General features: G+C 37.1%; 1 protein-coding gene across 5 annotated transcripts in view; it reads left to right on the top strand.

Moving 5' to 3' along the window:
• ST6GAL2 (ST6 beta-galactoside alpha-2,6-sialyltransferase 2) overlaps nt 1–15,113 on the top strand; it is a 190,933-nt gene that overhangs the window by 99,141 nt on the left and 76,679 nt on the right. For all 5 annotated transcript variants that reach the window (XM_069093995.1, XM_069093996.1, XM_069093993.1 and 2 more), the window contains exons 3-5: nt 6,956–7,053; nt 8,911–9,012; nt 12,159–12,333. In XM_069093995.1, coding sequence (XP_068950096.1) covers nt 6,956–7,053; nt 8,911–9,012; nt 12,159–12,333 — 375 coding nt within the window. The remainder of the gene's footprint in view (nt 1–6,955; nt 7,054–8,910; nt 9,013–12,158; nt 12,334–15,113) is intronic.

Below are 15,113 nucleotides of genomic sequence, written 5' to 3'. Positions count from 1 at the left end.
AGTAGAAAAAAATCAATGTATCAGGAAAGAGGAAGCCTGTCCTGGATCTGCCTCCAGCTGACTGGGTCATCTTGGGTAAATCCCTTACCTCTCTGAATCTCTGATCTTTTCTCTGTCAATTGGAAATAGTTATACCTGCTCCACCTTCTCTTCCAGGAAGACTGAAGTTTTAAAGGTTAATAGATTGAGATTCCTTTGTAAAACCAAAGTGGTTTACAAATAAAATACTACTTGAGAGGATAAATCAATAGAGGAATCTCTGTAGGGCTCTGTACCTTAAGGAAATCACAGCTCTAGTAAAAAAAAAATCAGTATGATTACAGTTTTTGTTATGACTACTGTTATGGGTTAGTGGTACATCCAGTAGCCTACAGCCCGAAAGGAGAGGAAAGAGTGTGGTGCAGCAGGACAAGCACCGAATTTGGAGTTAGCAGACCTGGTTTTGAAGCCTGGCACCATCTCTTAACTGCTAGGGTGACCCTGAAGGAATCACTTAAATGTTTCAACTCCGTTTTTCTCATTTGTACAAAAAGTGGGTTGAGCTAAATGGCCTCCAAAGTCTCTTTCAGTTTGAAATCTCAGATATTGTTTCACACAATAGATAGCAGAAAAATGAAATCTCATTTTGCATGAATTATTAGCTGGTCTAGTCAGGTTTCTTTCTAACTTTTATCTAAACCTCTATAGCCTGACTCCTCCTATTCCCTCTCCCTCTAATTCCTTTCATCCTCCTCATGACATGCTGAATTCCCTACTTTATTACTTCAAGGAACTAGGATTTTCTCAGTGCAGGTTAAGGTCAAGAGGATCTCTTCTATAGTTAAATATTTCATCACCTTTTGACCAGATCTGGTAAGTCTTGCCATCCTTTGGATAATACAGTTCCATGTTTTCTTATCAGGCACGTACTTTGAATCCTTTATGCACCCATCCTTTAAAGCTCATCTTAAATACCACTTTCTGCATAAAACCACTTTGATCCTTCAATGACCTTCCTCTCAGACCACATAGAACTTTTTGCTTTTCACCTCTTGAATGTACTCAATGTTTTTCTTTCCTTTTTCCTAATTTAATTTAAAGTTTTGAAATTTCTGGTTTTATTCTGAAGAACATTTTCCTCCCTCCCACTTGCCATGCAAAAAAACAAGAAAACTCTCAAAACAAATATGCAGTCCAACAAAAATATCTCACATTTGTCATCTCCAAAAATGTCTTATCAAATGCATTAATGTTATATAGTATGTCATCATTAACTGTGTTTCTGTTTTATCCCTATGTTAGAGTATAAGTTCCATGAAGGCAGGACTCATGTCTTAGAAAAATTTCCTATCTCTCCCAATATTTAGTGCACACTAGTCATTTAACAAATATTTGTTGAATTGAATTTACTTACATAAGATCAGAGTGTAAAGCTGGAAGGATCAAAGTATGCTTTGTATAAACCCCTCATTTTACAGATAAGGACACTGAGACTGAGAGAGGGTTTGTGTGTGTGTGTGTGTGTGTGTGTGTGTGTGTGTGTGTGTGTGAATGTGATTTTTCCACCATGGTCACAGGATGGAAAGTAGCAAATACAGGTCCTTGTTTTGATTCTATTACAAATTCAGTGTTCTTGCCCACCACCTTTTGCCATCAAACACACCAAAAGATAGGATGCCACACTTTTGACTATTTCATGGTTTTCTTTTTTATGCATAGAATTAGAACATGAAGAAAGATGGAAAATGTGAATGCAGTCCTAGGGATTAAAAGGGATTTCAAGGAGTTACTGCTTTTTAAAAAGCATTTTGGTCCCTAAGTGCAGTGTACTTGTCCCACCAGTTCAGGCAGTCATCAAATAACCATGTGCCAAGAATGAAATACCACCTCTTCCAAAACACAGACTTTATATCCTTCTCTTCTCCCCGCTGATATTCATTGTTTACTCTCATTTTGTATAGGAATAGATAGTGTCTTTCTTCAAACTCTCATTGGATAGAAGGTTTCCAGTAATTGTTGTTGTTCAGATGTTTCAATCATGTCCAACTCTTTGTGACTCCATTTGGGGTTTTCTTAGCAAAAATACGGAAATGTTTTGCTATTTCCTTATTTCAGTAATTGACGTAACCATAAAACACAAAGTTATACTTTCAGATATCCCTCTTCCATAACCCCCATAATCAGTTTTTTCTTCATCTTCACCTGACTCCAATCTCATACAGCTATAAATAGTTAAAAAATTAATACCTACACCTAAGAGACCTGTTATTTCTACCTCTCCACCTACTACATATTAAACTTTTAGTGATTCAGGTCAATGCCAAAAGGCAGTTTCTATGTACCAGAATATAGGAAAGATTATAGGTGTCTTAAGCTACAAAGGTACATTTAGGAATGCTACATTTTAAAGCTCAGAAATGCATAGCAAGCCTGCTGTGGGACATCTTCCCACAGGGAAATACTTCACAAGATGTACAATGATTTACATTTATTCCCTAAATGATTTGCAGTGCACCCACTGTCTAAGAGCCCAGGGCATCTCAGGCTAAGGCTGGATCTGAGGAAGCAGCACATAGCATATCTCAAGACAAGGAGCCTGGAGCTGTAAAGTTGTGATCCCGACTCCACCACTGACTGGCCACGTGACATTGACCCGACCAAATAATCATAGAATGTCCATGCGCAGAGGAACCTTAGAGACAACCTGGAATTAAAGTTTCATTATAGTTAAGATTCCATGACTCGCTGTGGCAGCAAAATAACTGGTCAGTTGAATCAATTTGGTAGGGAAATCCATCATTAAAACTGGTTATCAATTTATATTTAGATTAAATGATTGGTTGGTCGACTAAAGCTTTTATTTTAAATATTATTCTTTCTTAGACAAAGCTAAATGCTCAAAAATTTCTCCGAAAGTCAGAAAGCTTAGGGTTTTATTTGTTTGGTTTTGGAAAAAATACATATAATCTCCTTAGAAGAAGTTGTTCCAGAAATTTATTGCAAAATCAGTTGGTTAAAACTCAAGTCATGTTTTTTAAATTAAGAACAAGAATTGAGAAAAGATGTCCTCCATGGTGGGTAGCTTCCTAGGCCAGCATCACGATCCATTTTAATCCATAACAAGAGTGAACTATAGAGTCTAATCAGTACTTCTAATTGCTATCCATCCTATGGGAAAACATGCAATTCAATGCAGTGCAATACAACAAACATTTATTAGGCATCTGCTCTGTGCTGGGCACTGTGCTAAGCCCTGGGAATATGAAAAAGAAAGAAAGAAAGAGAGAAAAAGAGAAAGAAAGAAGAAGGGAAGGAAAGAGGAAGGGCGATAGGGAGGAAGAATAGGAAGGAAGGAAGAAGAGAGAAAGAGAAAAAGAAAGAAAGGAAAGGAAAGAGTCCCCTGCTTTCAAGAAGCTTACAATTTAATGGGGGAAGATGACACACAAAACAAAACTAAAAAGTGGGAATGTGAACGGGGTTGAGACCAGGGAGTACTCAATTCAGGGGCATCATGTTCCATGACATTCAAATCAAATAGAGTTAGGATGGAAAATGAAGCATAGTCAGCTGCAAAGTCTGGGTCCTGTCCTCTGTGAAGGACAGATCTGGGAGGAGTTCAGTGCTCCGGGCTCTTCAGCCCTCCAATCAGGAGGGGAGGGATGGCTGAGGGAAGGTGCTGGGTATCCAGAGCTGAATTACGGGCACAATGGTGAGATTTCCTGAGATCAGTTTATCCTGGGAAGGGAATTGTATTCTGTGAAGTTCAAACCAAATGGAGCAGCCACATAAAAGAATTCCCTCTAAGACTTGAGTGCAGTGAGGGAGACAGCTTAATCCAATTTCTCTGCTTTTTGAGGCCCAGAGGTTAAGCAACTTGTCCAAAGTTACATAGATAGTATCAGAGGCAAGATTTAAACCCAGATATTTAAACTAAAAGCCTGTGTTCTTTCTATTGCATCATACTTCTGGGACATCAGTGACTTCAGAGATCAGGATGTTGGAGTAGATGTGTGTTAGGATTCCAGTAGGTAGTGTTTAAATGTCAGAGGGTCTCTGGTGGCAGTACCATTTGTATTTACAAGTCTGTACTAGCTAGGAGAGGAGAGGAGAGGAATTCTGATATTGTGCCCCGAAATTTCATCAAATTTGAGATATGTTGGATCTGGTTAGGGTATTCTGGAACCATGGACCTTTCATTATGAAATGCTGTATTCTCATTTCCCTACTATTCATATCTGGATACTCTCCCTGTAAATTTCAAGTCTGGTCTGGCAGTTCTGAGCTTAATATGAATCCAGAAACACTTCCCATTTGTAAGCTACTTAAGAAAAGTGTTTTCTTGATGCTTTATTTTAAATACCACTTTCACTTTCCATGTGTCTCATCCCTGCTTTCCCCTTCTGTAGAACCCTCCCTCATAAGAAATTAATGCAGTCATCCAAAATGAATAAACATATTATTTATGAAAATATATGACTCATTCTATGCTTATATCCACCACCTCTTTATTGGGAGATGAGAGGCATGTTTCAGTGTGATAGATTACTTTGTAAAAGGAAAAATAAGCCCTCTGATTAAAAGATTCCAAACCCTCTTTACTCCAATCTCTACATTTCTGCTTGTCCACATCTATAGGGGATTGTGAAGCAGTTTGGCATAGTAAAAGAGGCAAAACTGTTCTAACTTCAAATTGGAACCATTAGCTAATATGCTTCTCATCTCTGGACCTCAGTTTCCTTATCTGTAAAATGAGGACATTGGATTAAATTGTTTCCAGGTTCCCTCCTCTGATCCTATTTCTATATAGAAGCATATTTTTAGGCAGATCAGCACTGAGCACTGTCTTACACATGTTCAGGGCTTTAATAAATGAGAGTTATTTTTTAATATCTCATATCCCCCAATTAATGGGAAAATTAAGAAATGTGAGTCATTGAAATAAAGTGAAAGGAGCCATACATTGTATTACAGATCAGGCCTGTTGAACCAGAGTATCTAATTGCTTGATATTAAAGTACGTTGAGCATAAAATCATAGTGGCGGACCTTTTCATCTTCCTGAAGTTAGACAAGAAGTTGTAAATTAGCCTTTTAATGAAAAATGATGTTGGAATATCCTTTTCATTTTCTTTTGGCACAATTGTCAATTTCAGGGTTATACTGAAATCAGGCTTAGTGTGAGTTTCAATTGCAATGTCAAAAACACTAAATTATGGAAAGGTTGAATGAAAAGTTTAATTTCTCAATGAAGAAGAGGCATTGACGTCGTGGCAGAGGGACAGCCTGGGAGATGGCAAAATTTGGCCCAGGTCCCATCTATGACAATATGTTTATGACATTAGGGAAATAACTTAGTCTCTCAACTCTACACAAGTCTGTAAAGATTCTAAGTTACAGAAGAATTGCTGATCTGTACTTACACAAAAGTTATATACATTTATAATATTATAGGGATGGACCAAGAGGAAAAAAAATAAGAGTTCAGCTCACTCTAGAACATTGTAACAGTGGTTTATCAGAGTGTGGTCCATGGACCCCTATGTATTCCTTTTATGTGACCCACAACGTCAAAATTATTTTTAGAATAATCTTAAGATTTTATTTTTCTATTAAAATATTCTTCTATTTTCCAACTGCATATGAAGCCAAGTTTTCTTTATATACTCCAACCAAAACAACATATTGCAACAGATTGAATAAAGAAGCAAATATGAGAATCCACCTGCCTTTAAGCCAGACATTAAAGGGATTTGCAAAAATATGTAAAACAATGCTACTCTTCTCGCTATTTTTTTCTATTTTAGAAAACATTTCTATTAAAATATGTAATTTATTAAAATATGCTAACATGCAATGGGTCTGTTATCTTAAATGAATTAATATTTTAAGTTGTATCAATTTTCATTTCCGATAGTTATAACTTACATAAACACAAGTTTTTAGGAATTCAGGAATTTTTAAGAATATAGGTTTGCACCAGAATCAAATGTGACTAGCTGTTTTTTAACTTTTCAGGGGGAGGAAGTATGATACAGAGGAAAGAACATAGTGTTTAGAGTAAGATTATCTGAGCTTATTCCCAGCTCTGTCTCTTAACCTTGGGCTGCTCATTGGGTTCCTCTGATTCTCAGTTTTCTCATCTGTAAAAAGGAGGGATTTAGACAAAATTATCACCAAGATCTCTCCTAGCTACAAATCCATGATCTGTCTTTTGGTTTCCTTACTGTTTGAATGAATAATAAAGAACCTAAAAGTATCAATTCATGCTTCTACCCTTGGATCCTTCTTAAATCAACTATACTTCCCAGGTCTTTTAGTTATGCAAAGTTCTGTTGATTTGGAGGGTGGAAGGCAAAGAAGATCCATACCACAAAGTCACTTTGATATCTCAAAATTAAGGAGTATGATGATAATTAATTTAAGAGAATATGAAAATATAACAATATAACATCTAGAGCATGTGAAAATCATGGAAAGTTTTACACAGAAAATGTAATTGAATGAGCAGGTATTGCCATGTTGATTTTTCCACCTATAATAAGAAATTTTCATCAAAAAAATTCTTCCAAGCAATGTTATTAATAACAATTATATTAAAAATGGGTTTATTATCAGTAACTCTTTAGCTTCAGGTTTGGAAAAATTGACATAATTTTAAAAAATTAAATGTTTATTGCTTGCTTTTATATCACTGACATTTCTCCCTGTATCTTTTCTTTCTTCTCCCAGATAGGCATCACATATAAAAAAGGATATTTTTAAAGAAAAAGAAAATGAGGAAGAAGAGAAATAAAATGAGCAAAACCAATCAATATGTCAAAAAAAATCTGAAAATATATGTAATGTTATCTCTTCCAAGGAGTCGGGTGGGGGGTATCTTTTCATGTCAGGAAAATTGACTGTTAAAAATTTCCCAAAGATTCTGTTAATCTACAAAGAGATAAAAAAAAGCACACTTGTTACTTATGTGCCCTTAGATTCTCATGATGCAGTTTTGAGGTTTAACTCTGCTCCTACACATGGTTATGAAAAAGATGTTGGAAATAAAACAACCATGCGCATCATTAATTCACAGGTAAGACCAATGATCTGTACATATAGATGTTTGTTGGATTATATAGGTACAATCCATGTTTGCTAATGTTTATAATCTCAGTATTCCATAAGTAAAATGAATTGGGAGTCAGTAAATGAGAAAAAAGAGCCAGAAAAAAATGAAGTAGAAGCATGAATTCCACATTGTTAGAGTGGGAAGGCATTTTGAACAATAGCCTTCATTTTCTAGGAAAAATGAGGGCTAGAGGAAGTAGGTGCCTTGTCTGATGTCACATAGCTAGCTAGTAGTAAGAGTGGGAGTTATGCCTCCTGATTTACCATTCAGAGATCTTTTAGTACACCAGGTTAGCAGCCTCTATGAACTGACTTAGGAGAAGACAGATGGGTACATAGAAGACCAGAACAAACATTCCAGAAGGAAAGGTAGTAATAGATATGGGGACAGGGTGGGGAAAAGCACTGCATGTCGAGCTAAATGAAAGCATGAAGACAGAAGATGGGGGAGGAAAATGCAGGATGATAAAGAAGCTAAAATGAGTTGGATCATAGCACTAACATTGTAAAACTATGAGGTTCTTGTGGGCATAACCCTCAACTTTTCATTACTGTGAAGCACTGTAGTATATATAGCATTTTGATTACCATGGTTCAAATCCTGCCTATGATGCTTACTCTCTATGTGACCTTAACAAATCAAATGCTCTCCATTGTCTTTTGTAAAATAAAAGTGTTAGATTCGACAGTCTCAGAGGTTCATTCTGGCTCTAGAATCCTATGATTTCAATGGAAGTGGGTAAATACAATATCTTGCATGTTGTTTTTATTTGAACAAGAAAAAAAATTCACGTTGCCTACTGTGTAAACTAAAAAATTTATACACACCTGTTTTGTATAATGATTTTATTCCATTACTAGGCCTTTAAATTATTTGCTGTTTTATGAGTGTTTAGTGAAAAACCACAAAGGTACCTGGCATTTGGGGTAGTTTTAAGTTTATATGTATATTAATAATTCAATCCATATGAAGATTAATATATGTTCTGTTTGTAATTCATCTCATGACATCTGTAGGATGGCACCTTATGATCTATAAATTTTGAATGAGAATAATTTATTTTTTGAAGCTCTTAAAATAAAAACTGAATATTCAGTGAAAAATAAAAATAATCAATTTTGCATGTTTCAAAAAAAAAATCCTTCCTCCCACTAATTGATAACAAAGTTTTTCCTAGGTGTGTGTGTGTGTGTGTGTGTGTGTGTGTGTGTGTGTGTGATTGAGAGGATTTCAGTGTACGTCAGGCAATAGAGGCTTTGTAACATCACTCTAGAATAGCCTCCACGACCTAGCTAAGTGAGGTTCCCAAGTAATTTCAGCCAAGCACTACTAAGTAGTGCAGGAGAGGCAGCAACGGGATGAATGCAAAATTTAAAGTCAGAAGGCTTTCTAATTCTAGCTGCCAGGGTGTCAATTTCAGGCAAAGCACTTGATGTCTCTGTGTTTCTGATTCTTAATTTATAGAATGAGGAAGTTCGACAATGTGGCTGAACTCTAAGGCTTCTTCCAGTTTTGAATTTCTGAATTTATGGGAATTCTTGTTTTCTGAGAAGTTGCAGGGGGGGTAGACCTCATATAGGACTGGCGAATGTCAGTAAAGAAATGGCAGAGAAGATTGGAGTATGGAAATTCAGTTTCCTAATCAAAATTGACTTGGTCCATTAGAAAGAACCTGCAAGGAAGAAAAATCAAGGTGGTTTCATAGCATTTTTATTTACATGGATTAAACCTCATAAGGTATTCATCCATTTTCATTTGAAGAAATGAATATCCAATATGTTGCTCATGCAGGGGTTTTTTTATTGTATTTTGTATTTCTAGATTCTGACCAACCCAACCCATCACTTCATTGACAGTTCATTATATAAGGATGTCATTTTAGTGGCTTGGGACCCTGCTCCTTACTCAGCGAATCTTCACATGGTAAGACTAGCCTATTTTTTTCTCTTTGCCTAGCCAGCAGTCTGACAATGTTGAATCAAATTTCTTTTCATTCACTGAGATGAGTATAGCCCCTGGCTAATTAATAGTGGGAAGCATGAACCTTTTTAGCTTGAGGAGCTGAATTGTACTGATCATGTAACTACACTGATACAATATACATAGTAATTATTAGCCTATTAGTAAAATGTTCATCTTCTCCTTTTCCCTCTTCCCCTCAACTATAAAATGCCAGGATGTTCTTCTGAGGAGTCCTAAATATCCTGGGACTTGGGTTAATTTAACTAAGATTTTCTCATTTTTAAGGGTTTACATTTTACTGACCTACATCTGTCTGACCCATTTAAAGGGCCTATTAACAATGGAAATAATCAGCAAAGGAGTGCAAATTCTTCTATCACTCAAATTTCATTATTATCTTAACGTACCATTCATAATTGTCTGTAATGTACCTCATTTGAGCCCTATCTCAGACATTTTTATGTTATTTGATAGAATGATAAAAAGGTCTGGATTTGGTGTTAGAAGATCTGACATGTTGTAACTCTGCAACTTAATGGTTGACTCTGGGCAACTCATTAAAACGTCTCAGCCTCAGTTTTCTTAGCTTTTAAGTAGGCACAGTGCTTATACTACCTGTGTCATTAAGCTGACAATCAAATGATATGTATTAAGTAAACTTTAAACTGAAAAACATTTTATCTATCAGACCTCTCATTAATGTTTTCTATTATCCCTTAAATCTTAGACTTAAAGGATCTAAAGAATCAGTCAATAAGCAAGCCTTTATTAACTGCTTAAGGTATTGTACTAAGCACTAGGGATACTAAAATGAAAGTGAGACAGCTCCTGCACTCAAGGAAATTACATTCTTTTTTTTCTTTGTATGTTTTGGGTTTTTTTTTTTTTGGAGGGGAAAGGCAAGGCAATTGGGGTTAAGTGTCTTGCCCAAGGTCACACAGCTAGTAAGTGGCAAGTATTTGAGACCCGGGCTGGTGCTTATTCACTGTGCCACCTAGCTGAATATAGGATTCTAATGGACATAACAGTAAATAAGGTAATAACCACAAAGCCCAGCTCTATGATATATGCACTATATAGTGGTATGTGTGCTTTGCAAATTACATTATTATGAATATAAATCATAACAGTAGTAGTGATATGCTAGCTATGAAAATACAAATGAGATGGAGTAGAAGAAGGACCTCCGCGGGGCTCCAGCTTCCACCCTCCCCAATCCATGTAAAAAGGGGACTCTGAACAAACTTTGGAGCTACAGAGCCCACAAAATGACACAGAGAAGCTAACCTCCTGCTGAGGGCAGCCCGGCAGGCAGGCAGGAATAGGCCAGTGCAGCACTCTGGGAGCCGAGCCCAGCCCCACACCGAGGCTTCAGACCGGAGGTGGGTCTGACCAGCTGCCAGCCAGAGGGACTCCAGATCAGCAGCAGCTGTGGCCGTTTCCAGATTTATAAACACAAATATGCTAAGGACAAAGTGAGAGGTCAGTGCAGTGTGGACTTTGGGACCAGTAGTCGGGTGCGTAGGCTTCTACCCCTAGGGTGAGAAGCCACTGAGACACCTGGCACCAAGTGGCAGCTTCAGCTCTTGGCCTGCAAACTGTAGGGGGACCAAGCGACCAGTCTGAGGGGTAATTGCTCTTGCTTTAACCTGCTTGGATCTGGATTGCAGTCTAGGGTGGAGGTCCTGGGGTGTGTGACCAGCTTGCCAGAGCCTGTGGAGGCTTCAGAGAGGTCACCCAACTCATACCTCTGGCAGCTGAGAAAACCCCACTGTTTGGGATTAAAGCTCCCCTGTCTGGTAACAGAGTCCTACTGTGGCAAAAAGCCCAGAGGTCAAGTGACTGAGGGGTGACATGACCAAAGGAAACAAAGCAGACAGAAGATTCTAACATTAGACTTCTATTTTGGGGACAAAAAGGAGCAAAGCATGGAACAGGAGGAAGACAGTGAAGTCAGAACTCCTGCACCAAAAGCTTAAAAGGAAAATATGAGCTGGTTACAGGCCACAGAGGACCTTAAGAAGCAGATAAGAGAAGTGGAGGAAAAATTGGGAAGAGAAATGAGAACAATGCAAGAAAATTATGAAATGAGAGTCAACAGCCTGACTGAGGAAAATAGCACCTTAAAAAAACAGACTGACTCAATTGGCAAAAGAGGCTCAAAAAGGCAATGAGGAGAAGAATGCCTTACTTTTCCATATGGAAAAAGAATCTCAAAAGCTCACGGAGGAGAATCATTCCCTCAGATTTAGAATGGAGTGAAGGGAAGCCAGTGACTTTAAGAGAAATCAAGATGCTGTTAAACAGATCCAAACAAAAGAAAGAATAGAAGGCAATGTGAAATATCTCATGGGAAAAACCACTGACCTGGCAAATAGATCCAGGAGAGATAATTTAAAGATTATTGGACTACCTGAAAGCCATGATCAGGGAAAGAACCTAGAAATCGTCGTCCAAGAAATTCTCAAGGAAAATTGCCCTGTTGTTCTAGAACCAGAAGGCAAAGTAGAGGTTGAAAGAATCCACCGATCACCTCCTGAAAATACAAATGAGCCATATGTGTGATATCAAGTTAGGTGATACCACGGCTGTATGCAACCAAAGGATGAGGGAAGGGTGACAAATAGCTATTAGTCCCAACAGGGATGTATGTTTTTTCTAGACTATCTCAACTTTTTTGATGTTCATGAACAAAGGATTCATGATGCTGTTTTTCCTCTTTTCTATGGGGAGTATAAGTACATTCCAGAATAGTCAAATTTAATTGATGTTACTATCCCAGAGAGGATGCCAGAAAATTGGAAGCTATATAGTCCATATGCTCCTTTGTTCAAATTATGAAGCAAAGAATAAGAGGGGGTGAAAAAATGAGTTTGGTGATACTCTTTCCCCCTTTTCCACTTTCCTCCTACCCTTTATCCAATATCTCGTGGACTTTCCCCCCCTGGAGCATTTATCAGGCTACAAAAGGCTCTACTAAGGGCCCTTTTATTTTTCTCTTCAATCTACCTTCTTAAATTTACCCAGGAATTACCAGATGTTCACTGCACTGTTCTTTATGAGGCTGTGTTGCAGGGTTCTGAACCTTTATCTTTTTTCCCCCACAGTGGTATAAGAAGCCAGATTACAATCTCTTCACTCCTTATATTCAGCATCGTAGGAAGAACCCAAGTCAACCCTTTTATATTCTTCATCCTAAATTTATTTGGCAACTCTGGGACATAATCCAAGAGAACACTAAAGAGAAGATTCAACCAAATCCCCCATCTTCTGGTTTCATAGGTAGGTGTATGTATAATAAGAATGACTGGAAAAAGAAATTAGACTGAAAGTTTTACTGAAGGTGTTAGTATTCTTATGGAAGAAAGACAAAAACCAAATATATGCTATAGAGGTTGAGACATTGTTCATTAAATTCTTTTGTCTGTCATGGTATTTGTAGTATCTCTGGTTGTTCCTAGTGTTATATTAATCTCTGCATAAAACTTCATAGTCAGCAAAAATGTTTCTACATGAACCTGTGTAATGTGCTTCCAGAATAAGCAAGCACCTAGGGAATCCTCCTTAGAATTAGAGATCTAGAGCTGATCAGGACTATTGATGTCAGCTATTCCTACCCCATCATTTTACAAATAAGGAAAAAAATGCCCAGAGAGGTGAAGTGAAAGAGCCAGGACCTTTGGTCCTATGCCATTCAACCTTTTTATCAGTGACTTGGATAAAGTATGCATTCACATTTGTAGATGCTATGAACCTGGGGTGGGTAGCTAAGATTTTGAATGACCCAAACAGAATCCAAAAAGATATCAACCAGATAGAATAATGAATCAGATCTAACATGATGAAATTTAGTAGTAATAAAAAAAAAGTCCTACACTTGGGCTAAAGAACAACTGTACAACTTGAGAATGGGAATAGGGAGATGTTTGACTGAAGAAGTTTGGTAGGAAAATATCCATAGATGATAGTGAATGACAATTATGAATCAGTGGTATGATATCAGGGGAAAATATTATTTTAGGTTTCATTGACAGTCATAATATCCATGACTAAGGAGCTGTAAGACCCCTGTACCTGTCCCATGGTAGACCACACCTAGAGTACTGTGTTCTGGTGATTTTAAATTTTCTGTACTGGAGATTTTAAATTTTGTCACTCTATTTCAGTATAATTGGTTTCCTTTGTTAATACTGTTATTTTATTTTATCCATTTAAAAACATTTTGAGAAGAAGTCTATAGATTTTGCTATACTACCAAAAGTTTCCATGATACACAAAAATGGTTAAGAATCATTGTAGTAGAGCATAAACAGGATATGAGGACAGGTTGAGGAATCTTGGGGTTCCTGAACAAGTGAAGACACAGGGACATAATCAGTACTCTTAAATATTTGAAAGATTGATAAAAGAAAGAAGGATTAGATTTATTCTGCTTTGCTACTTGAGGACAGAAGTGGAAGCATTATGTGGAACCTGCACTGAGGGACATTTATATAAATAGGATGATAGATAGAGGTCTGAACAGGACCTCAGGGACAATCCAATCTAATCCTTTAATTTAGGCTGGATATTAGGGGGAAATTAACAATCAAAACCTATTTAAAGGGGCAGCTAGGTGGCGCAGTGAGTAAGAGTGCCAGCCCTGGAGTCGGGAGTACCCAGGATCGGTTCCGGCCTCAGGTACTTAACACCCTCACAAAATAGCTGGCCATGTAACCTTGGGCAAGTTACTTAACCCCAATTGCTTTAGAAAAAACTATTTAGAACTAGAATGGGATGTCTTAGAAAGGAGTGCATTAGTGGAGGTCTTTAGGAAAAGACCTCGTCAGGTATGTTGTAGGAATAATTCTTTTTCACTTAAGGACTGGACTAGATCTGGGGTACAATCTGTTTCAATTCAATCAGCTGTCATTCAATAAACATTCATTCAGTACTGATTTACATGCAAGACACTGACATACAAAGACAAAAAGGAACCCATCTTACCCTTTAGGGAGTTTCCATACAGCTGAGGTGACCCAGCAGGTACACAGAAAGTAACTAAAGTTTAAAAGATCAGAAAAGGTTTTGGGTAAGGCTCTAAGAAGAGGGGAGAGAAAGATTTAAAGAAATGGTTTTGATATGCCTTGGATTAGCAGTGTACAAAGCTGCTGGGTTGAGGTGTGGGATTTGGGGATATAATAGTAATGTAGTCTTTGATGTACAACTCAGGAAAGAGTCAAGATATGAGTCTGCTTAATATTGTTCCAAACATCACTATTCCCCTTAGAAATGGAAATCTTTGACACACTCTATTTCTCAGTTACTCGTGTGAAATCCCAAGTTCTTCATCTTTTGTTCATTTGGAGAGAAAAGGTCCTATTCATTTAAGAACACATAATATAGTTTGCCAGGACAGAATATACAGAGTGGGATAATGCATAAGTAACATTATAGGATGTGACAGAAGTTTAATAAAGCCTTCTTTAGAAGGTAGTCTTTTTATGAATTCATGTGACTAATATTGAAGTAGAACAAAACACTTTAAAATGCAAGGGGAGATTGGAAGATGTCTTTGTTATATACCCATATACTCAGTAGCTCTAGGTGTAGAAAAAAGGCTTTCTCAGTATGTTAAGGTTGAAAGAATATGTTCTGTAATTTCAAAAGTACCACTGCCATTGCTGTCTTCAGTCCCTTAATTCTGGAACCACCTAAAGCACACAGAACAGTGTATTAAACACTTGGGGATACATATTAAAAATTAAATAAGGTACCTTCCTTCTGAAGTACTTTATAAAATACTAGATTTATCTTTCAGGAAAGAAATGAAAATAAAAAGTGTCCTAATTCTTTGCTGTTTCCTGGTCTCCATTTGCTAGCAAGATCATGGTGAAAAGTTCACGAAATTTTTAAAATCATAGGATTTAGAGATGGAATGTACTATAAACAACAGTTAATCCAACCTTGTCTTTATGGAATGTACTTATTATTAATTGTATTTCCTGTCCTTAAGTTCTCTTAAAATAATCAGCATTAATTAGATACTTAGTATATTTTAGGAAGAAAAAAACTTTATTACA

Source organism: Petaurus breviceps, unplaced genomic scaffold (assembly GCF_028583685.1).
Source record: "Petaurus breviceps papuanus isolate PSGF00001 unplaced genomic scaffold, PetGlider_PUasm1.0 214, whole genome shotgun sequence".
Taxonomy (NCBI): Eukaryota; Metazoa; Chordata; class Mammalia; order Diprotodontia; family Petauridae; genus Petaurus; species Petaurus breviceps.
The sequence above is the reverse complement of the archived record's forward strand: the minus strand, read 5'-3'. Positions and strand labels throughout refer to the sequence as shown.